The sequence below is a fragment of the Orcinus orca genome, chromosome 18 (genome assembly GCF_937001465.1).
Source record: "Orcinus orca chromosome 18, mOrcOrc1.1, whole genome shotgun sequence".
Taxonomy (NCBI): Eukaryota; Metazoa; Chordata; class Mammalia; order Artiodactyla; family Delphinidae; genus Orcinus; species Orcinus orca.
Window position 1 is genome coordinate 77,281,700 of NC_064576.1, and position 25,008 is coordinate 77,306,707.

Genomic DNA, 25,008 nt, shown 5'->3' on the forward strand with positions numbered 1-25,008 from the left:
CATTTAATTCTTAAAAAGTAACTCTTAGCAAATAGGTGCTAGCATTTCGACTTTTCAGATGAGGAAATTGAGGCTTTAATGATGGACTTCTCTTTCCACGTCCCATTTTCCCAGCCCAGACCTTGCTGACCGCCTCTGGGCTGTGTTCCCTCCCCCCATCCTCCACCACGCCCCCGCTTGTCACCTGACGGCAGAAGCATCCTACGGTCCTCTTCATCCTGATCTCTGGCCAAACTCCTGGTGAGTGCTCCGATGTTCCTGGCGTTTCAGCTCACGCCACCCTTTATCTACTGGGAGCCGAAATCCAACCCCTGTGGGCGCTGAACAAGGTCACATGCCATCCTCAGCAGCAACTTGTCTTTCTCACGACACCTTCTAATCCGCCTTTGATCATCGGCACTTACACCTTTTGTTACCAGACTGCGGCTTTCTGAGGAAGGGTCTGTGTGTCGGGTCTGTCTGCACCCCCAGGCCCACGGCATTCATCCCGTATTTTATTCCCTGAAGTGTGGAAGGAGCTAGTACTACTACAGATTCTGACAGTCTCCAGTAATGCATGCAGATTTTGGAAAGGCCTCGGGTGGTTCACCTCATTCATAGTTTCATCCTCTCCTGGACGCTTTCTGAGGAGTTGTTGGCTGCAGCTGGGCTGGCCCGCCAGCGTGGGCAGGAGCAGGAAATTCTGACAGCTGAAGGCATGAAGTGAGGGGGCTACATATGCCTTTTTTCTTCTGTGTTTTTAAAACAGCTGTTTATTGAACATGCCCTCTCTACCAGGCCCTCCTCTAAGCCCCCTTTCATCTGGCTCTTCTCAACGGTGTTCTGAGGTAGGCGTGTGATTAGATCACCTTTATAGAGTAAACTCACGACACTCCCAGGCTGATGGGTTTTGCTTATTAAAATTATTTTAGTATTTATTATTAAAACTGCTTTTTAGGTTTCAGCTTATTCCTCCTAGGGATTACAGGGTGGGGGGAGATCAATGACTGTCTTCATAGAAGAGTTGCCTAGTTCATGATTAATCCTAACAGAATAAATATGCTTCCTTCAAGCTTGTTCCATTACAGGTTCCAAGAAACTGTAGCAATTTGTAAGAACAACCTATATCTAAGCAATACAATACACACCAGAACACTCAGACCTCACCTGGCTGCTCTTGACACTCAACCTGGAAACCATGACCATATCATTTCCTTAAAAGACAGGTGTTTTGGTTTGTACCAGAACTGAAGCATGCCCACATACTCTGGATGACGGTCCCCTGGCAGAAGTCTGTAATGCAGACAGCTTCACCGCAAGAGCAGTACCAGTGCAGCGGGTGGAAGCCAGCTGGCAGTGAGCTGAGGAAAACACAACACTATTTTTGGAAACGTATGTTTCAAGTCATCTATTGTTGTCTACCTAGAGGTTCCCAGCCCACTTGTGAGCTGTTACTTAAAGCAGGCCTCCACTTCCGCTGAAGTGAAAATGGTAGCCACTGCCTGCACCTCAGTGCTGAAGGTTACATGAGGTCAGGCACCACCCGAGCTCCTCAGCACAGCTCAGCACTCAAATTATAAGCTGCTCCATTTCACAACAGCTAAGTTTGGAGTTTGTGATAGAATAGAAACAGGTAGGCTGAGTTCTGCTCTACGTAAGAGTAACAAGAGTTTGCCTAACAGTTTAACAGCTTTCTTTCCCCTTCACAGCTGCCCCTACATGCACACACACAGAGTTGATATCTGAAACATCCCCTGAGCCAGTGCCCACGATGGTAATGAAAATTTAAGTATAAACTTAACATCGACTCCCTACCGAGGATCCGGTAAGTAGCTGAAAATGCCAAGCTCCTGTATGCTGTGAGAAAACTGAAGATACCAACCTCCGAAGGGAAAACACTTCAAGAGCCTGTGAGGCAGTCAGGACACTGAAGGCTGAGCACGTGCCGTCACGGTGACCGTGAAACAGCTCAGCTGCTCACTCAAAGCCGTACTGTCACAGCCAGAGGTGAATAAGGACCAAGTACAAGTCTTTTCATTCTTAGCATTATATTCAATGATAAATTCACTAGGTATTCTTTAACTGTACTTTTGATGGAAGAATTCCATGTTGGGACATAGAGATGGCCAACAGACACATGGAAAGGTGCTCAACATCACTAATCATCAGGGAAATGCAAATCAAAACCACAAAAATAACACCTGACACCTGTCAAAAAGACGAGATAAGTGTTGACAAGGGTGTGGAGAAAAGCTCTCTGCACCCCCATGTTTACTAAGGAATTATTTATAATAGCCGTGGTTTGGAAACAACCTTAAGGGTCTGTGGGTGGATGAATGGATAAAGTTGTGAGATACATACAGACACATACATACATGCAATGAAATATTACTCAGCCATAAAAAAAGAAGGAAATTTTGCCATTAGCAACAACTTGGACCTAGAGGGCATTATGCTGAGTAGAATTAGAGAAAGATATCAAGTACCACATGATCTCACTTAGATGTAGAATCCAAAACACAAAACCAACCCACCAACAAGACAAAACCAAACTCACAGATAGAACAGATTGTTGGTTATCAATGGTGAGGGGGGCAGGAGTGGGCAAAAGGGTTAAGGGGGTCAACTGTATGGTGACAGATGGTAACTATAGACTTGTGGTGGTGATCAGTTTGTAGTGCATACAAATAATGAATTATTCTGTATACCTGAGACTAATATATTGTTAGGTACCAATTTTACCTAAAAAAAAAAAAAAAAAATCCACGTTGGAACCAAGCAAATAAACCGCTTTATTTTCAACTCGCCTGGAATTACAGGCGAAGCCCCCATTGTAGGAGTTCACACCATTATGAAAAGTTGGCTTTCAAAGTCCTTTAATGAGTTCCTGCCTTCTTGATCTGCACAGTATGTATCTTCTCCACAAACAGGAAGGTAATCATGGCTCCTCTTCTCCAAAAAATTAGGTTTAAGTTAATTGTGTGACTTAAGGAGCTCAAGCCTATCTAGTGTGAATGAATAAAGAATCGAAGGGTCTGTGCAAACTTCAGTGGAGAAGAGGCCCTAGATCTGGGTTGCAGGCTTGCATCTGTCACCTGTTGACTGCACCAGGGACCCCAATCCTACAGTCATTAGATTTAAAAGGCTGCTTTTGTAGGTACAAGATCAAATTAGTGCAATTTTACTTTGCTAGTACATTTTTTCAAATTTTGGAATACACATTTTCAAAATTTTCCACTGCAGTAGACTAAAGGTAACTGGCCTTATCACATACTGCACACTGTTTATAAACTTCAAAATGAGACGGTAACAGTGCTGTGGAAGAGACGGCACCCGTTCTGACTGAACTCTATAGTTAACTTTGTTTCTTACACGTCAAACACTATTCTAAGCCCTCTGCAAACATTTAATTAGTCTTCACAATCCTGTGGGCTGTTAACCTCCATTTTACAAATTTTAAACAAACAAAAAAAAACAGGTTCAAGTAACTTGTCCAAGGTTGCTGTTAGTGTAACCAGGATTTAAATGTTCAGCCCAACTGGTTATAACCACTGTGCATACTGCCTCTCAAATCAGAAGCGAGTCAGCCCCAGCACTGAACAGGGTGTGTGAACATCCCCTACTTAACTTGACCTCATCCCTGACCTTCTCCCTTGATCTTAAGATTCTTCTTTCATTCCTCCCTGCATTTTCAGATCTTCAAGGTAAACCTTTCCATCCTTATCCTAAGTTCTAATCCTTGTTCCTCTATACTACTTCCTGCCCTCAGAATGCCCCATTCTCACCATTTTTAAAATATAAAAAGGCATCACTGTGGCACCCATTCTCCTTTTCTCTAACTTGTCATCACACCTTGATTCAGGCAGGCCGCTCCCTTCAAACACAGACAGCTTCTTCAACTTGCCTCAGCTCAGACTGTTCCAAAATGCCTCAGCTGCCCCTCTCACCTTCCCAAAGGTCTTCCCAACTCCATACAACCTTCTGGGCGACAAACTCCTGCTCTATTTAATACAATCTCATGGCTTTCCTGTTCTGCCCCATTTGGGCTTAAACATACCAACTCCACTACTTAGTATAAACCCCCAATACTAAATTAAACCCTGAACCCATGCCCCATTAACTTTCACACTCCAAGTGACTGCAACATAATACAGTTTTACATATAATGCTAAGAGCACTTTTCATATTTTACAGAAGAACGTGAAACATGGACTTTCTATTAATATTCATACCACAGCAAAGCCAAATCTAACTCCTAAATAGATGCATTACAATTTGTTTAGAGTTTAAAGGCTTAATGGCAATAAGGGGAGGACGAAAAAGCGAAAGTTTATTTTACATAACTGAATGGAAAATAAATTCAAGAAACAGTAAATAAAATTCAGTATGGCCTCATGCGCCCTGAAGGAGGTGGTGCCCGATTTGGAGGAGTGATTGCTATGTCCAGATAGTCTCCGATTTGGAACTTCTGCGACTGCAGCGTCATGGAGTCGTCAGTCCCCTTTCTCCCAGACATGGTGCTGCCAATCTCCTTTACTCTGCAGGGAAGGAGACCAACTGTTAAAGGGTGGCTGGTCAATGCCAGTGTGTGCTACAAAGTGACCGTGGGGCTGGACTTGCTCCATTATCTTACAGCACAGTTAAAATGTAAGTACTGCATTAATCTAAACCAGATATTAAGATGTATAAATCTGTAGTTCCCCCTCCACTAAAGGGATTCATTGAAGGGATTATCCCTATCAGTTAGAACATACTGAAATCAAAGAGATTATAGGAATTAAGAATGAAAAATTACCTACCGATAGCCAGGCCTTTTAAGATCTGTAAAAACAATTGCAAAATTGAAGTGTGTGCCCTTCTTTCTGGCTTCTGGGTAGACTTCTTTTACTAAACTAGTCAGTTCTTTCAAGGTTGCATCCATCCTGAATTTTTTTTTTTAGAAAAAAAGACATTACATTTGATTAATCAGCAATGATGTAACCAAGGATACTGACACACAGTGAGTTAATTACCTGTGTCTCAATTGCAACTTTACCTTAGAAACTGTCAGGGTCTTACAACTGAGTTAATTTTGAAGCACCTACTAATACTATTTGCCCCCAAATATTCCCCTTACCAGCCTCAGTGTTTGAAATTTTCATGAATTAAGGTCAGACTGGTAATATGCTAAAAGGGAGTTCAGAATTACATATGCTACCTTTTGTTGCTGTGTAACATCTCACTGGCCTAGTGATTTACCCACTTAAGGATAACTAGTCCAAATTAATCCAAATTCTTAAAATAATTGTTTTTCATTATTTCAAAGACATACTTTTCTACATTTTAGCATCTCCTTTCTAAGACTGAGTGTTCTGATGAGTTTTACAATAGATGGACTCCTAAAGCCAATGAAACCTATGGAATTTTCAAGACTAAGCATAGGCTCCTTTCACAATATATATTCTTGTCCTGCCAACTTCTATTTGAACTCAGAATTTAATATAGTCCCTTGAGCTAATATGGCACAATCTGGAAAAACCTTTTAAAATATAAGCATCTTGTATTATAAGCAACAGTCTAAGTTTCTGAATTGTTTTCTTCCCTGACAACTGGGAACATGAAACAGAGGACTTGGAACTTGAAGCAACACAGCCTGCAGAGTGCTATACAATGACCCTGGACACAAGGCACCTGTAAAGATGACAATTCCAATGGACAGCATCGAGCAGGGAATCAAAACACCCAAGGCATCATCTAGCTTTAACTCTGCACCCTATTTATACCATCTCTACCACATTATCCTCAAGTAGAACCATGGCTTCAACTGCAGTGAGAACAAAAACATCCACGATGACCACATCGACTTCCGTTCTCTACTGCTGCTGAATCCTCAATATGCCCGTAACAGAACTCAACAGTGTCCCCCGCAAAACATACCCTTCCTCTCATATTACCCTCAAAACTACCGTCACCCACTTAGATGCCCAGGTCACAAACCTAAGCATTGTTCAGTTCTTCCCATCTCTATCTTGTTGTTTCTACCTCCTAAAGACAGATCAAACTGGACTTCCCTGGTGGTCCAGAGGTTAAGACTCCACGCTTCCACTGCTGTAGGTGCAGGGTCAATCCCTGGTCGGGAACCTAAGATCCCACATGCCACGTGGCACAGCCAAAAGACAGATCAAATCTATTTTTTTCTCCATCTCCACCATCACAGCTTTATTTCAACCTCTCATTATTCAAATCTCTGTATGTTGCTTCCAACTCATCTCAACTTTTTTTTTTTAACCTGACATTCTAATGATGTTTATTGTGTCAATTATTCCCTGGTATGTACAGTGTATACTTCTGTACCAGAAAGGACTCTTTCTTCCTTTCCAACATTTCCCACATATTGTCATCTTGCTCATAATGAACGTGGGGAATTCGTTTCACACCTTTTGTCAGTCCTAAACAGTGGGAGTCCTCCACAAGCTTCCCACCTGCTGAGGACTCTCCCCAAACCAACAGTTGCAGTGCCAAGTGTTGCTTTCTGATTAGCAGTCTAAAAGGTGAGTACACAGGCGACAAATGCAAGAGCTTTCTCGGGGTTGAAGCCTTTGCTAGGTGACTGTGAGGGTCAGTTCTATGTGTCAATTTCGAGAAGCTACAGCCCCTAGTTATTCAAACACTAAGGTAGGTGTTGTGTAAGGTGTTCTTTAGATGGGATTAAAGTCTATAATCAGTTGACTTTAAGGCAGATTATCCTAGGTAATCTGAGTAAACCCTTTTAATCAATGAGTGGGCCTCATGCAATCAGTTGAAAAGGCCTTCAGAGCAGAGCTACTGAATTCCCTGAAGAAATTCAGCAGCTTATGCTGCAGAGTTCCAGCCTGCCCTTCATCATAACCTGCACCACAGGTTATGCACCACAGACTAGGGACTTAAGTACCTAAGCAGTCCCCACAATTGTGTGAACCAATTCTTTGCTATAAATCTCTTTATAGCTCCTATTGGTCTGTGTTTCTGATTGAACCGTTACAGTGATCTACATAATTCTCTTCCCATAACCTGTTTAGTGGTCACCCAAGCACAGGATGTATCACTCCTGTGTGGGTATTCCCACAGCTCCACACAGTGCCTTGGACATTAGCAAACTCAACTAGCTTCTGCTGGGCTCCTCTGGACCTCACTCCTTTTTCCTTGATTTGTCTTAAGGCCTCCTACTTTGGCCCCTCAGTCTACTTCTACAAATTAAGAATTCCCAATCTTCCCTCATTACTGCTTCTGGGAGTGGCAGCAGGGCTCTGTGCTACCCCTCACCAACCATCCTGTCTTTCTTTAGCCACCATTTTGAGGTATAACATAAGGTTGTCTTTCCTAGTTTGGTTGCAGTTTATGGACAGGACAGTTTAGGACAGGAAATTTTTGTAATTTCTTTCTTGATTGAGAGTAGAGAGTCTGTGGAACAGTCTCACCCTGCCATCTCCACCCTAAAGTCTTAATTAGCATTTATTTCATCTGCTTTCTCTCTGAGATTGTGTTTACTCTAGAGAGGGGCAGTACCCTCTTTATACCCTCTGGGTCTAAGCAAAGCACCTGGCAAATAGGAACTCTTAATTTGTTGGAGGAAATATAGACTTTTAACATCTGAACAGAGGTGTTCATCAATCTATTGATAACAGTTCTTCCCTATAAGTTAAATCAACCTTCCTGAACTTTTATCCTGGAACAATACTTAACTAGAATCGTACTACATAAATTTCACTGAAAGGTGGAAACAACCCCTTAAGTGTTCATCAACAGACAAGTGGACAAAATGTAGCACATCCTTCCAATGAACTATTATTCAACCCTAAGAAAGAATGACTTTTTATTATATACTAAACCATGAACCTTGCAAACATAAGTGAAATAAGCCAGACACAACAGGACAAATCCGATATGAGAGCACTTATATTAAATACTTAGAATAGATAAATTCATATAGACATAGAGGAGTGTCTACCAGGAACTGGGGTAAGGGAGGAATTCCCATTGTTACTGCTTACTGGGTACAGAATTTCTGCTGGGGGGAATTTAAAAGTTTTGTAAATAGTGGTAATGGTTGCACAATGTGAATATATTTAATGCCAGCAAATTATACCCTTAAACAATTAAAATGGCAAATATATATTTTACCACACTAGATGTATTTTTAAAAATTATACACCTTTTACAGCTACTAAAAAGCCACGGTAACGTCCAACCAAGGAGCTGCATGCAGCTTGCTGTATGTGATGCTCCTAGTCAGACGCGGGGTAGGAAAGGTACGCTTGAGTGGAAAACGCTCAGGGGCAGGTCTTCAGGAAACACACATCAAAAGTTTCTCCATTAAGCACCACAACAAAAACCACCCGGTTCTGTTTTTTTCCATGCTAGGACACCTAAGGCTTAGTATTATGTGCAGACGCTCTACGAGGACGACAAATACCACCGAACAGCGCCACTCCCCCGCCCCATGTTATTCTAGCACCACAAACTCGACCAAGTTTAGGGGCGGCTACAGCACTGAACGACCTACGTGTCACTTTCGTACCAAGCAGCCAAGACAGCGACAGCAACCTTGGCTCAATTCTTTACAACCCAAAAGTTTCAACCTCAGACGTAAAAGCGCCACAAGATAAGCAAATACCCATTTCTCCAACAGCTGAGACCCCGACTTCCCGCGAGTTGCGCCCAGAGGCCCCGAGCGCTGGAGGAACTGAAAACGCGCCAGGCGGGCCCCCAGCGACCCCCGCCCCGACGCCAGGCCCTGACTCACCAGGTGTAGATCTGCAGCTCACTAGACGGCACGTTTCCGCGGGAGAACTCGTCCATGCGGTGGTGGCGGCCGTTGTTGGTGGTGAAGACGCGCAGCAACAGCGGGCAGGTCTGGGGGCGGGAGAGGCGAGAGTCAAGAGGCGGCGAGCGCGGCCCCTTCCTTCCCCTCCACCCGCGCACGGCCGCCCCCTCCCGGCCGCCCCTCCGCCCCGGGGCCCCCTCTACCTCTCTAGACCCGCACCTTCTCCCTATCGATGGGCTTCTCGGGCTCCTTCTTAATCTCCTCCTGAGTAACGCGCGACTCCACCGCCATCTTCCTCCTGCGGCCCGCTAGACGCTCGCCCTGACCTCCGACCCCAACAGCGAGCATGAGAATCAAGGCTCTCGCGAGGAGACGCTCGAGAATTTATAGACGACCGGCGTGGAGGGCGGGGCGTCTCTCGGCGCAGGCGCACTAGGCGGTGCGGTGCGGGGGCCCGGCGGGCGCGCCTGCGCGCTGCGTCCTGGGAAAGGGCGGGCGCCGGCGTAGCGGGCTAGACGTTGAGGGACGGGCGCGCGCGGAGGGGCTGCTTGAGGGAGGCGGACGCCGGGAAGGTAAGGGTGAGCGCGCTCTGGGAATAACCGTGAGCCGCCTTCGCGGCCAAGGGATGGGATGCGTGGTACTACAGGCGCTAACGGGAGAAGGCTGGCAAATCTGACTAAAGTGAAAAAAAAAAAAGAAAAAGGCTTCTCAGAGAAACAAGCCGCAGGCCCGGAGGAGACGCCCGAGAGGCGTGTGGTGTCTGGAAAGCTAGTGTCCGGGAGGCCCAAGGACGCCTGGAGAAAAGCACAGACATCCCGGTGGGAAGTGGGCAGAAGAGTTGGGCAAGTGCTTTAAAACGGAGGAATCCAGGTGTCCGGTCAACACAGAAGGCGTTCGGGCGCAGTGCTAACCCGGGGACGCAGTGCTAACCCGGGGACGCGTTAAAACCAACCTGGCTTAGGCTGGTTGGATTTTAGACACACTGCACCCGCTGGCTTGGCGGAAATGAGACGCTCTGACCTGCGCCGTGGGTGGACCGCGGGGATCCTCTGACGCTGGCGGCGGCGTAGGCCGTGCGCCCACTCTGGGCGGTTGAGGGTCGTGAAGGTGCGTGTACTTGCGATCTAACAATTCCGCTCTGTGGTATTTACTCTAGAGAAAACCTGGCTCAAGGACACCCGGAGACGCTACAGGAATATTCCTGGCGGCGTCGTTAATAAGGACGAAGTCTGGAACCCCCCCCCAAGTGTCTAAGGCGACGATACTTCAGTGAATTGTGGTAGATCGTGCAGCAGCACAACTACCCAGCAGCAGTGGGTGGCATACGGCAACCAGGACGAACGGACTGTTGCGGTGGCCAAGACGTTCGTTCGTTTTTCCCGGTAAGCTGTCTCTAGCAGTACCTAGTTGTCTTTCACTTCACTGGAAAGTTTTGTTAGATTGTATGTGACAGCTATCATATCAGCGTGCATTTAAGAAAAGACTTATAAAACTTGGTGAATTTTTGTGTAGCCATCTTACTGTTGAAGATGGAAGGAAAAAAAGCAATATTTTCGGCATGTCATGCTTTATTATTTCAAGAAAGGTAAAAATGCAGCTGAAACGCACAAAAAGATTTGTGCAGCGTGTGGAGACGGTGCTGTGACGGATCGAACGTGTCAAAAATGGTTTGTAAAATTCCTCGCTCGGGTTAGACCAGGGTTAGACCAGTTGATTGATAGCAATCAAATCGAGACATTAATGGAGGACAATCAACGTTATACCACGTGGGAGATAGACAGCATACTCAAAGTATCCAGATCAAGCGCTGATAATCCTTTGCACCAGCTGGGTTTTGCGAATCGCTTTGATGTTTGGGTTCCACATAAGTTAAGCGAAAGACACATTATTGACCATATTTCCGCGTGCGATTCTCTACTTAAAGATAACGAAAACGTTCCGTTTTTAAAACAAATTGTGACGGGCGATGAAAAGCAGATGATGTACAATAATGTGGAACGGAAGAGATTGTGGGGCAATCGAAATGAACCACCTCCAACCACACCAACATCACTGGAGTTCATCCAAAGAAGGTGATGTTGTGTATATGGTGGGATTGGAAGGGAGTCCTCTATTATGAGCTCCTTACAGAAAAACCAAACAATTTCAACAACTATTGCTCCCAATTAGACCAACTGAAAGGAGCACTCGGAAGAAAAGTGCCTGGAATTAGTCAACAGAAAATGCATACTCTTCCATCAGCATAATGCAAGGCTGCATGTATCTTTGATGACCAGGCAAAAACTGTTACAGCTTGGCTGGGAAGTTCTGATTCATCCGCTGTTTTCACCAGACATTGATTGCACCTTCGGATTTCCATTTATTTTGGTCTTTACAAAATTCTCTTAATGGAAAAAATTTCAATTCCCTGGAAGACTGTGAAAGGCAGCCGGAAAAGTTCTTTGCTCAAAAAGATAAAAAGTTTTGGGAAGATGGAATTATGAAGTTGCCTGAAAAATGGCAGAAGGTAGTGGAACAAAAGGGTGAATAGGTTGTTCAATAAAGTTCTTGGTGAAAATGAAAAATGTGTCTTTTATTTTTGCTTAAAAACGAAGGAACTTTTTGGCCAACCAGTAGCTACACGAAACAGCATGAAATTCGCAAACATAGTTCTGGGTATACGAAGCCAAAGACAAAGGAATATTTACTGTGGGAATCCATTTTAACATCCAGAAGTAGGCAGTACTAAACTATGTTGTTCAGGGTGCATTTCCAGGTGACGTAATTATAAAGAGAAAAGCAAGGAAGTAATTACTACAAAAGTCAGAATGGTAGTTACCTCCGAGCAAAGGAGGGGACTGTGATCAGGGAGGGTCAGAGGAGGTGCTTCTGGAGTGTTGAGAACATTCTATTTTTTGACCTAGGTGGTGGTTACTCAGTTGTTTGATTTAAAAGTATTCTTTATAAACAGTGCTTTCGTGTTGTGCATACTCTTCTCCATGAATGTTATTTCTTGCTATTTTTTAAAAATAGCACCTTAAAGAAAAAACGAATGCCTATGAATCAGTAAGGAAAAGACAATCCAATAGAAAAGTGGGAAAAGACATGATAGGCATTTCATAGGAGAGAAAACACAGATTACATGGAAACATGGAAAAGATGCCCAACCTCATGAATAATCATAATGCACATTTAAACCACAATGAGATAACATTTCACTCTACTAGATTGGCGGGAATGTAAAAGTCTGATGACCAAGTGCTGGCAAGGATTTGGAGGAAAGGGAATTATTATGGGCTAGTCTCATCCACTTTGGAAAAACCAGCATTACCTAGAAAGACTAGATATGTGCACCCCTTAAGACTCATCTATTGCACTCCTATTAGTATACTCTAGGGGAACTGTTACACATGAGCACCAGGCACCATGTTGAATAATGTTCTAACATCTTTATTCATAATAACTAGAAACAATCTGAATGTCTATGAAGACTATTTATAAAGTGGAGTACCATAAAGACTTGAAAGTGAACGAATGAATCAACATGCTTTTTGAAAAGGTAGTATAAAAAAAGCAAGTCACAGAAAACACAATAAGATTCAATTTATGAAAAGTTCAAAAATAGGAATGCACCCCCCAAAAAAAAATACTATATAGGGAAGCAAACACAAGTGTTAAAACTATAACGAGAAGCAAGGGGATGAAAACACTAAATTCAGGACAGTGTTACCTCTGAGAGTAAGCCTCATGCAATTTTGAAGGGCATCCAGGGAGTTTCTAAGGCACTAGTAATGTACTCTTTCTCACTAAAAGCGGCGTGGTTTTTCATTCTTTACATTGTAGCTATACATTTTAGATTGTCTTTTATGCATGTGATTTACATCACTGTAAAAAAAAATTTTTTTTAAGTTGGTTAGGGATGGGACCTTGCATGCATTCAACTTTTTAAAGCATGATACTTAAATTTCCTCCCCAGTTCTGATTCCAATATTAAATCTTTTTCAAAACCACCGTAGTATAAAAATACAGACACATGAGGGCACTCTAGTCAATCAGTTAAAGGGAAAACATTGAAACTGAAAATGAAGAACCTCACAACCTTTTATTGGTGATATTGGGGAGGTTTAGTTTCTTACATATAAGCTCTCATTTTGAACCTTTCCAAATAATAAGCTCTCATCAAAACAGAATTTCCCAATACCTTGAGTCAGTGGAACTATAGTTTTATCATAGAACAGTTAAGGTAGTTTTTCAGGCATCCCTTAATCCACCTCACTTGGCCTTCTAGGTCCAGCTCTGAACACACGTTTTAATATATAAGTATGCATCCGTTCTCTTTTTCTTTAGAATTTAGTCAAATGAGTATTACACTTCCAGGTATATACTGAAAAGAATTGAAAGCAGGGACTGAAACAGCTATTTGAACAATGTTCATAGCAGCATTGTTCACAATAGTCAAAAAGTGGAAATAACTAAGTGTCAACAGATGAATGGTTATGAATACTATGGAATATTATGCAGCCTTAAAAAGGAATGAAGTGGACTTCCCTGGTGGCACAGTGGTTAACAATCCGCCTGCCAATGCAGGGGACACGGGTTCGATCCCTGGTCCGGGAAGATCCCACATGCCTCAGAGTAACTAAGTCCATGTGCCACAACTACTGAGCCCACACACCACAACTACTGAAGCCCGTGTGCCTAGAGCCTGTGCTTTGCAACAAGAGAAGCCACTGCAAGTGAGAATCCCGCACACCAAAATGAAGAGTAGCCCTCGTTCTCCGCAACTAGAGAAAGCCTGCGTGCGGCAACGAAGACCCAACACAGCAAAAAATAAATAAATTTTTTTAAAAAAGGAAGTAAATACTGGTACTTGCCACCATAGTGATGAACCTTGAAAACATTATGCCAAGTGAAATAATCCAGACACAGAGGAGCAAGTATTGTATGATTCCACTTATATGAGGCACCTATAATTGACAACTTCATAGGTACGAAAAGTAGAATAGAGGTTACCTGGGCCTGGCAGGAGATGGGACTGAGGAGTTATTATTTAGTGGGTACAGAGTTTCTGTTTGGGACAATGAAAATTTCTGGAAAAGGACAGTGGTGATGGTTGCCCAACATTATGAATATACTTACTGTTACTGAATTGTACACCTAAAAATAGTTAAAATCATACATTTTATGTTATATATATTTTACCACAAAACTTTTTTAAAGAGTGAACATTTGAGGTATGTGAAAATAGGTCATCAAGCTTTCTTCACTTTTCCTTTTCTCCCTCTTTCTTTTACATATTCCGGCATTTCAAATTGAGAGAAAGGTAAATTATCCTAATTAAAATCAGAAATATGTAATGTGAAGTTTTACAGAATACTCCTTAGTCAGTGACTATAGCTCCATGGCTATTTCTGATGCTGAGGTTAAGGACAGCTTCTGGTGGCAGGAAAATAGGCATTCATGAATATGTACAAAACATGTTTCTGGAAAAGATTTAATAGAATATATTTTTTATAGAATTTTCTGACTCTTGATAAAAGTTGTGGATTGTAAATTTGAACCTCTCTGGGGGCGTTATTAAACTTTTCAAATTTTTCCTTCATGTACATCTGTGGGAGACCAGGTGTATGGCATTTATAAGCACAATATTTATTTATGGGTTTCTATTTCAGAAAAAGGTGTATGTAAACACTCTCAGTAAAGCATCTGCTTGTTACCAAGAGTAGAAAAAAAATATGCATTTCCATAACCATTCCTAGAAGAATTAAGCCTAGAGGCAGTATAATTATTACTTAGAAGATAGGTTGTTTCATATTCCCCTAAAAAGTGTATTTTTTACAAATGAGCATACGTGCCTGCTTGGCATTAGCACTACAAGCAGTGCTGCCATGAACCAGTCCTGATGTCCCTAAGTGGTCTTGCTGTGTCATCTCTAGTCATTCTTCGCATTACAGCTTGGGGCGGTTGGTAGCGTTTTTTAAAGGCTACTCCCACTACAACACACTCTGAGGTATGGGATTTGGGAGTCCATTTTTTAAGCCCTTCCCTGGTTCTCAGAACCATCTCATTTACAGTACATTTTAAGCCAATGGAACAGAATGACGGGTCACATTTGCTTTTCAGAGAGTTGAAATATCTCTCACTTTTTTAAGTGACCCCCTGTTTTAAGCATTTAAATGATTATATTGAAAATTATTTTTTATATAAATTTTATTTTATTTATTTCTGGCTGTGTTGGGTCTTCATTGCTGCACGCGGGTTTTCTCTAGTTGCGGCGAGCAGGGGCTACTCTTCATTGTGGTACATGGACCCCTCATTGCGGTGGCTCTTCTTGTTGAGGAGCACGGGCTCTAGGTGCGTGGGCTTCAGTAGTTGTGGCAGGCAGGCTCAGTAGTTGTGGCTCGCAGGCTCTAGAGCACAGGCTCAGTGGTTGTGGCGCATGGGCTTAGTTGCTCCGCGGCATGTGGGATCTTCCAGGACCAGGGCTCGAACCCTTGTTCCTGGCATTAGCAGGCGGATTATTAACAACTGCGCCACCAGGGAAGCCCCCTGAAAGGATTTTTAAACAGATATGCTATTCCTCAAGAGTCTGCGGAGTGTCAACAGTGTATTTGCCAGAAGCAAGTTGTGGAAGGCAACTAAAAAGCTTAAGTAATGCTTAAAAAGCTTAGGCTCTGAAGTTAGATAGATCTTAAGTTTAAACTTCAGCTCAGTCAGTTGCTAGTTGGTTAATCTTGAATCACTTAACTGCTCCAACACAGATTCCTGATCCATATTAGGATAACAGAATACCAAATAACCTGTTATGAGGAATAAATGCATCTAAAATAGTTGGCATAGTGTCTGCTATATATATTAAGCACTCAACAAATGTGAGCCATTGTAATCACCATCATCATCTTGTAGATTCTGTTTCGTTTTGCAATGAGGCAAGGGGGACAGAATAAGAGGCTAATTTCCCGTCAACTCCCTCTATTGCCCAAGGATAAATGATTTCATGAAAACTTCATGAAAAAAATAGCATTGCTGCCATAATTACTTAATTATACATTTCTGCCAATTCACTACCCTGCACATTCAAATAAAGATGTACTAATCTTGGGATTAAGATGGTCCAGTGGTTAAGACTTCATGCTTCCACTGCACAGGGCGTGTGATCAATCCCTGGTTGGGATCTTCATGCCTGGGAAGTGTCACAGCCAAGAAAAATAAAATAAAATTTTGAAAATATTTTTATTTTTTATTTTCATGTGGGAAATGGTGGTTTTTTAAAATATTTATTTATTTGGCTATGCTGGGTCTTAGTTGAGGCATGCAGGATCTTTTAATTGTGGTATGCAGGATCTAGTTCCCTGACCAGGGATCAAACCTGGGCCTCCTGCATTGGGAGCATGGAGTCTTAACCACTGGGCCACCAGGGAAGTCACCAAAAAATATTAAAAAAAAAAAAAAAAGTTACACATGAAGAAAGATCTCCAGTAATTTATTTGTTAGTTCTTTGGGATTAGGAAATGTATGTGAATAGATTCCTTTGTGGTATTGATGTCCACCATGGCCTGAATATTAAGATTCTGCTTTATATATATGAGACAGTAAAATATGTGTTGAATGCTTAAAGACATTTTAAAGTGCTTAGATAAGTATCCCAGTATCATAGTCTCACCTTTTAGATTTATATGGCAGTAATAATAATAGTATTTAATCATCACTGTATCAGTTATCTTTTTTTTTTTTTTTTTTTTTTTTTGCGTTACGCGGGCCTCTCACTGTTGTGGCCTCTCCCGTTGCGGAGCACAGGCTCCGGATGCGCAGGCTCAGCGGCCAAGGCTCACGGGGCCCAGCCGCTCCGCGGCATGTGGGATCTTCCCGGACCGGGGCACGAACCTGTGTCCCCTGCATCGGCAGGCGGACTCTTAACCACTGCGCCACCAGGGAAGCCCTCAGTTATCTTTTTATTGCTGTGTAACAACCACCTGAAAACCTAGAAGCTAAAGTAACAACCATTTTATTTGGGCTGGTCTCAGCTAGGCAGTTCTGGTCTCGCCTGGTTTCCCTCATGTAATTGTGGTTATCTGAGAGCTCAGCTTGGAGGAAGGGGGTTAGGTGGTCTAAGGTACTTCACCTCCCTATCTAGCTGATGGCTATGGCTGTTGTCTGGGCCATGTGTCTTTCACATCATGGTCTCAGGGTTCCAGTAGAGTCAGACCAGAAGCTGCAAGGCATAGTAAGCACTTGGCTCATTAGCTACACAACTTCATTTTTGCCACATTCGGTTGGCCAAAGCAAGTCGCAAAGCCATGCCAAGAATCAAGGAAGTGGAGAAGTAGACTTTACTTCCTGGTCAGTTATAGCTAAGACACACTACAAAAGGGCATGCACGTAGGATGGAGGAATTTATGGCCATTTTCAACAATCTACATGCTAGGCACTTTACACGTTTGCATGCATTATCTCATTTATTTTTCACAACCATCCTATGAGATGTGTATATTATTGAACCTATTTTACAGATGAGAAAACTGAAACACAGGGATGTTATGTAAGTTAACATTTCTATTTGGAAAATGTTTATTAAGGGTTCTTAATGGGGCTTACCTGGTGGTGCAGTGTTTAAGAATCCGCCTGCCAATGTAGGGGACATCATTTCGAGCCCTGGTCCAGGAAGATCCCACATGCCACGGAGCAACTAAGCCCGTGCGCCACAACTGCTAAAGCCCGTGTGCCACAACTGCTGAAGCCTGTGTGCCACAACTACTGAAGCCTGCACGCCTAGAGCCCGTGCTCCGCAACCAGAGAAGCCACCACAATGAGAAGCCCGCGCACCGAAACGAAGAGTAGCTCCCGCTCACTGCAGCTAGAGAAAGCCTGCGCACAGCAACCAAGACCCAGCGCAGCCAATAATTAATAAATACATAAATTTATTTTTTAAAAAAAGTTCTTAATGACTAAAACTATGCTGGTAATAGAATGTTACATTTAAAGGAAGCATAAAATATTATAAATAAAGTAATTCAATTATGTTTTTAAAATATATGCACACAAACATTCTGGGAGGAAATATTCAAAAATATTAAATTCTTCTGAGTTGGAAAGTAATGGATAATTGTGATTCCATCTTTTTTTGTTTTCCACATTGTTTATGAGTATATATTTACTTTTAGAAATTAAAAGTAATGTTTAAAAAGTAAATCTCTATAAAAACTCACAAGAAGAAATAGATGATCTGAATAGACCTTTGTCTATTATAATGAATCGATAACTAATAACCTTCTAAAACAGAAAGCACCAGGCCCACATGGGTTCACTGGTGAATTCAACCAAACGCTTAAGGAAGAAAGTATACAAATTCTTTACAATCTCTTCCAGAAAATAGAAGAAGAGAGAACACTTCTTAACTCATTCTGTAAGGCCAGCATTACCCTAATACCCAAACCAGACAAAGACAGTACAAGAAAGAAAAACAACAGACTAATATTTATCATAAGCATAGATGCAAAAATCCTTAACAAATAATAGCAAATCAAATCCAACAATGTGTAAAAAGTTATACATTATGACCAAGTGGGATTTATCCCAGATAGGCAAATCAGGGAGCATGATGCCTCCAGCTTTATTTTTCTTTCTCAAGATTGCTTGGCTCTTCAGGCTCTTTTGTGGTTCCATACAAATCTTAGGATTGTTTGTTCTATTTCTGTGAAAAATGCCATTGGAATTTTTATAGGGATTGCTTTTAATCTGTGGATTGCTTTGGGTAGTATGGATATTTTAACAATATTAATTCTTCTAATCCATGAGCATAGAATATTTTTCCATTTAGCTGTGTCTTCTTCAATTTCTTTTCTGAATGTCTTATAGTTTTCAGTACGTAGGTCTTTGACCTCCTAGGTTGAATTTATTCCTAGGTATTTTATTCTTTTTGGTGCAATTGTAAATGAGATTGTTTTCTCAATTTCCCTATGTCTTACAGCTTTCTTTCCAGCTTAAAGAAGCCCCTTTAACATTTCTTTTAAGGCTAGTTTAATGGTGATGAACTCCTTGAGCTTTTGCTTTCTGGAAAACTCTTTATCCTTCAATTCTGAATGATAACTTTGTCAGGTGGAGTATTCTTGGTTGCAAGTTTTTTCCCCTTTCAGCTCTTTGAATATATCATGACACTCCCTCCTGGACTGAAAAGTTTTTTTCTGCTGAAGAATCTGCTGAGAGTCTTATGGGGGTTCCCTTGTATGTAACAAGTTATTTTTCTCCTTCTATTTGCTGCTCTGTTGAGTTTGACTGCCTTGTCTTCATGTTCACTGATTGTTTCTACTGCTTCATCTTGTCTGCTGTTGAACCCTTAAGTGTATTTTTCAGTTATTATATTCTTCAGCTCTGTTACTTCTATTTGATACTTTCTTATATTTTCTATCTCTCTGTTGAAATTTTCACTGTGTTCATCTATTCTTCTCTTCATTTCAGCAAGCATCTTTATGACCATTAGTTTTAACTTTTTATCAGGTAAATTACTTATCTCCGTTTCATTCAGTTTCTTCTGAGATTTTATCTTATTTTTTCATTTGGAACATATTCCTCTGTTTCTTCATTTTGCTTGACTTTCTGTGTTGGTTTCTATACAGTAGATAAAACAACTACCTCACCCAGTCTTGAAGGAGCGGCCTCGTGCTGGAGGTGAAATTTGTCATTCAACCCTGCCCCAGCTCTTGGTTGTCTCTCAAATCTTGTGCTTGTCCAAACAGCTTATTATTTTTTTTATTCAAGTATAGTTGACTTACAATGTTGTGTAAATTAATTTCTGCTGTACCCCAAAGTGTTTCAGTTATACATATATATACATTCTTTTTCATATTCTTTTCTATTATGGTTTATCACAGGATATTGAATATAGTTCCCTGTGCTCTACAGTAGGACCTTGTTGTTTATCCATTTTATATATAATAGTTTGCATCTGCTAATCCCAAACTCCCAAACAATCCCTCCTCCCACACCCCTCCCCCTTGGCAACCACAAGTCTGTTCTCTATGTCTGTATGTCTGTTTCTGTTTCGTAGATAAGTTCGTATGTGTCATACCACATAAAAGTGATATCATGTCATACCACATATAAGTGATATCATATGGTATTTGTCTTTCTCTTTCTGACCTACTTCACCTAGTATGATAATCCCTAGGTCTATCCATATTGCTGCAAATAGCGTTATTTCATTCTTTTTTTATGGCTGAGTAGTATTCCATTGTATGTATGTACCACATCTTCTTTATCCATTCATCTGTCAATGGACATTTAGGTTGTTTCCGTGTCTTGCCTATTGTAAATAGTGCTGCTGTGAACCTTGGGGTGCATGTATCTTTTTGAATTATAGTTTTGTCCAGATATTTGTCCAGAAGTGGGATTGTTGGATCATATGGCAACTCTATTTTTAGCTTTTTGAGGTACCTCCATACTGTTCTCCATACTGTTTTCCACAGTGCCTACACCAATATACATTCCCACCAACAATGCAGGAGTGTTGCCTTTTCTCCACAGCCTCTCCAGCATTTGTTATTTGTAGATTTTTTTTTACTTATTTATTTATTTTTATTTTTGGCTGCATTGTGTCTTCATTGCTATGCGCAGGCTTTCTCTAGTTGCGGCAAGAGGAGACTGCTCTTTGTTGCGGTGCACGGGCTTCTCATGGTGGCTTCTCTTGTTGCAGAGCATGGACTCTAGGCGCACAGGCTTCAGTAGTTGTGGCACATAGGCTTAGTAGTTGTGGCTCACAGGCTCAGTAGTTGTGGCACACAGGCTTAGTTGCTCCGCAGCATGTGGGATCTTCCCAGACCAGGGCTTGAACCCGTGTCCCCTGCGTTGGCAGGCAGATTCTTAACCACTGTGCCACCAGGGAAGCCCCTGTAGATTTTTTAATGATGGCCATTCTGACCAGTGTGAGGTGGCAACTCATTGTAGTTTTGATTTACATTTCTCTAATAATTAGCAATGTTGGGTACCTTTTCATGTGCCTGTTGGCCATTTGTATGTCTTCTTTGGAGAAATGTCTATTTAGGTCTTCTGCCCATTGTTTTTTTTTGTTTGTTTTTTTTTTAAATGCCTGCCTAGAAAATGCACAGGCAAGAACTAAGTAGATGAAATTTTTTGTGTGGTTTTTTTTTTTTTTTTTAATAAAGGAGGGTTTTCTTTTCTTTTTTTATATTTATTTATTTATTTATTTTTGGCTGCATTGGGTCTTTGTTGCTGCACACAAGCTTTCTCTAGTTGTGGCAAGCGGGGCTACTCTTTGTTGCAGTGCACGGGCTTCTCATTGTGGTGGCTTCTCTTGTTGTGGAGCACGGGATCTAGGCGCGCAGGCTTCAGTAGTTGCAGCACGTGGGCTCAGTAGTTGTGGCTCATGGGCTTGGTTGCTCCACAGCATGTGGGATCTTCCCAGACCAGGGCTCGAACCCGTGTCCCCTGCATTGGCAGGAGGTTTCTCAACCACTGCGCAACCAGAGAAGCCCTTCTGTCCATTTTTTGATTGGGTTGTTTGTTGTTGTTGTGTTGTTGTTGAATTGTATGAGCTGTTTGTGTATCTTGGAAATTAATACTTTGTCAGTCGCATCATTTGCAAATATTTTCTCCCAGTCTGTAGGTTGTCTTTTCATTTTGTTTATGGTTTCCTTTGCTGTACAAAAGCTTGTAAGTTTGATTAGGTCCCATTTGTTTATTTTTGCTTTTATTCCTGTTGGGTCGGCAGACTGACCTAAGAAAACATTGGTACAACTTACGTAAGAGAATGTTTTGCCTATGTTTTCTTCTAGGAGTTTTACGGTGTCATGTCTTATATTTAAGTCTTTAAGCTATGTTGAGTTTATTTTTGTATAGGGCGTGAGGGTGTGTTCTCAATTCATTGATTTACATGCAGCTCAAACAGCCTATGATACTTTTACTTGCTCCCAGTAAAAGGCGTGTGCCAAGACCTGTCATGTCCCAAAGGGGAGGGTCTCAGCACCTGGATTCAGGCTGACTGGAAGCCAGACCCTCAGGCAGCAGCTTTTAAAAGAATGCAACGTATACAGCCCTGTGGGACTGCAAGTGTAAGCCCCACTGGCCACCAGAGCCAGGCTATCTGGAGGTGTCCCCTGGGCAGCGGCTGCAAAAACTGGGACTCCAGACGAGCGTATAAGCTCTTCTCTGGTAAATACCAGTGAGCTAGGGAAAGGTAGAGGGAGCATGCCCAAATGATCCACAGCCCACGTTCATTTTGTTTTGTTTTAATAGTGGTCACCCACTATTAAAGTGGTATCTTATTATGGCTTAGATTTTCATTTACCTAGTGATTAGTGATGTTGAGCATCTTTTCATATGCCTCTTGGCCAGGTATCTGGGTTTTAAACTGTTATAGAGTGCTGAATTGTAGCTGTTTTCAGCCAATCCTCGTGTCTTTTGTAAGACTACATAACAAAAATAGCTCACAAACAATCTAGAGACCAATGAGCTTTTTAAGGTGCCTCAGAAGTTCAGCCCATGTCACTTCAGTTGGGTTCTAACACTGTTGAGTTGGAGACCTTCAATGTGGCCCAAAGCATGTAGCAGTTCTAATTCAATCACTGTTTAAGTAAGTGGATGAATACTCAGAAGGATATAAAAGCCTCTTAAAAGAGAAGGAATGTCTTATTACATACAGAAAACTCTAGGCCTACATGGTTCCACTGCTGTATTCTTCCATCCATTTAAGGAAGAAATAAGACCAACTCTACACAAATGTTTCCAGAAAGTAGAACACTTCCCAACTCTTATTATGAGGCTGGCATTGCTCTGATCCCAAAGCCAGACAAACGCTCTCTGCAGAGGGCCCTCAGACCTCCTTCCTAAAGCACACTGACTGGTACCAGTGGGAGCTGACTGGTGAAGCTGGGCCTGGAGCTCAGTGCTGGAAAGGGGGTGGGGAGGTGGTACAGGCTGGGGTGCTGTGGGAGTTCAGTCAGGACGAGCACCCTGAAAGGAGCTTTACAGAAGCGCAAGTTCTCCGGGTCCTGTGTGTGATGCAGCAGGAGGGGCCTCCTTCAGAAGCAGCTCGCTCATGCTGTGCAGTGTCTTTTTCCTTCTTTAAAGTTTATTTTTGTGTCCCGTTGAGTGAAATGCACCTTCCCACTGTACAGAACAGAAGGAATAGTTACTCTGCTTTTTCATCAAATGAGAATTTTTCTGGCAGTTTTGCAGTGATTGACGTGGTTTAGCCATTTTCACAAAATTCCTCCCCATTCTTTTTACGCCTGTTTTGTCCTGAGTCCTTAGGTTTCTGTGGTCCCCAAGGTCCATGCACTTGGCCTGCTCCCCTGGCTGTGGAAGAAGAGGGGGCTCCTGCTGTCTCCCCCAGCTCCGTCTGCTGTGCTGCCTGCCAGGTGGAGTGAAGGCCACATGGGACCATCAAAGCCCTTTCCATCATCTTAGATCCTGACCTTCCCATGAAACCTGCCCAGGAGGAGGGGGTGACACCAAGAAGGAGGAGAAAAGCTAGTGGAGTAAATACTAAGACCTGCAGGTGAGCTTCAAGGAGAGATGTGGGCTGGGACACGGCGGGGACAAGCCCGGAGGTGTGGGCGCCAGGTGCTTGGCCCTCCCTGCTCTTAGCAACTGGCGGTTAAGCAACCACAGGGCTGGGATTTCTGGCAAAGTTTTCTCCATTTTACTCATCTGTAAGGGCTCAGCACTTCTCATGAATTAGTGCATGGAAGGCTCACAAAAACCTTGCGAAGTTATACGACTCTTCTTCCTTTTTCTTTCAGGTGTGGAGACCCTGAGTCCCGTCTGGGAGCCCAAGGATGCAGGCAGGGTCCCAGCGAGGGCGGCTCAAGACGCCTTCCCTTGGCATCCTTGTCATCGCAGCTCAGGAACTGTCCAAGAGCACACAAGGCACGTCCAAACCCGGACCTAATGCAGGACTCACCCCGCGGGGCACCCACAGGCCCTCAGCGAGGAGCGTGTGCCCCACGGAAGGCTGTACCATGCTTGCCAGGACTGGAGAGGCTGCCTGGAAACACTTTTTTTCCTGCCTTTAGAAATTTGCTTGCACTTTCTAGAAAATATACATTATATATATATTTTTTATATGTAAAAATATAAATACACACACATATTCAGATGTGTCCCTTGAAACTGTGATGCCCGCACGTTAGCATTCTCATCTTAAACAGAGAACACTTGGCTTGGGGGTAGAGCTACCTGTATGCTAAATCAGCAGCTGTGGCTTGTCTCGCCCCTTAGGTTTCAGATCTGCCTGGCCCTGTGAGGCACGAGGTTCCCCTGGGCTTTGATGTCAGAAGAACTTGAGGTGCCCTGTCCCTCCCTCGGGTCCCCACACCCTGGAGCCTCAGCTCCTCCATCTCTGCTTACCTGGCACGAGATGCAAAGTGCCCGGGGCAGCTTGGCGCCAATGGACAGAAACTCCTTTAAGCAGCTTCCAGCCTTGGAGGACCCGACAGATCCAACTTTTTCAGTTTTACACTCAATGTGCAAGTATATTGAACATGAATCGTCTTCATTTATCACCCAAGTGAGAAAACATGGGTCTTTTAAAAACCTACGAAATGTAAACTTTTCCTAAGACCTCATCTATACAAAGAAGTAACTACTAGTTGGACTGATCTTTCAAGACGTTTCTCTATGATTACTTATTTTCTGAAATGTTTTATTTCTTATTAAAATAACATGTATTGCACAAAATTCAGAAGAAAATATCAAAGTGAAAGAAGAAATTTTTTAAATTAACCATAACCCTGTGAGGTAGAGTGATAACAACTATGAATATTTTGGTGTTTTTCATTCATTTTGTGTGGATACACATGTATATAAATAAATACGTGCCAATGTGGAATGACATGGTAACATTTATTTGATAATCTTTCTCTAAACATTTCATCAATATATACTACAGAAAAATGCACAACCTCCTTTTATATGCAATACATGACAATCATCTTAACCTAGCATTAAATCCTCTTGTATAGCAGAGTGTAGATTTCCTCTGAACCTGCTGCCTCTCCGGGATTCCGGAATTGCCTGAGGTCAAACAACCTTCTGATATGAGTTTCAGTTCTTCAGTAAGATGTTTTCTTTCTTTCTTTTTTTTTTTTTTTTGGCCTTGCCACGCGACTTGTAGGATCTTGGTTCCCCGACCAGGGATTGAACCTGCGCCCTCAGCACCTCAGCAGTGAAAGCATGGAGTCCTAACCACTGAACTGCCAGGGAATTCTCCAGTAGGACTCTTATTTCAAGGTCCTGCACACTCTCCCAGGTCA

General features: G+C 42.5%; 2 protein-coding genes and 1 long non-coding RNA gene across 8 annotated transcripts in view; 2 read left to right on the plus strand and 1 right to left on the minus strand.

Annotated features, from left to right (window-relative positions):
- Positions 1-4,288: 4,288 nt before the first annotated feature.
- Positions 4,289-9,137, minus strand: SAP18 (Sin3A associated protein 18). Its single transcript, XM_004281795.4, has 4 exons — positions 8,981-9,137; positions 8,741-8,850; positions 4,779-4,901; positions 4,289-4,517 (listed from the first exon to the last, which is right to left on the minus strand). Exons 1-4 carry the CDS (start codon positions 9,107-9,109, stop codon positions 4,361-4,363), a joined length of 519 nt encoding a protein of 172 aa, XP_004281843.1. The 5' UTR covers positions 9,110-9,137; the 3' UTR covers positions 4,289-4,360.
- LOC125961977 (uncharacterized) lies at positions 4,494-7,803 on the plus strand. The gene is made up of 2 exons (XR_007473215.1): positions 4,494-4,626; positions 5,585-7,803. It is a non-coding gene; the product is annotated as an uncharacterized LOC125961977 (long non-coding RNA).
- Positions 9,138-9,193: 56 nt separating the features above from the next.
- LATS2 (large tumor suppressor kinase 2) overlaps positions 9,194-25,008 on the plus strand; it is an 81,058-nt gene continuing 65,243 nt past the window's right edge. For 2 of the 6 annotated variants that reach the window (XM_033409413.2, XM_033409414.2), the window contains exons 1-2: positions 9,198-9,333; positions 9,918-10,143. The gene's annotated coding sequence lies outside the window, so the exon portion shown is untranslated. The other 4 variants (XR_007473204.1, XR_007473205.1, XR_001120130.3 and 1 more) reach the window with 4 other exon arrangements.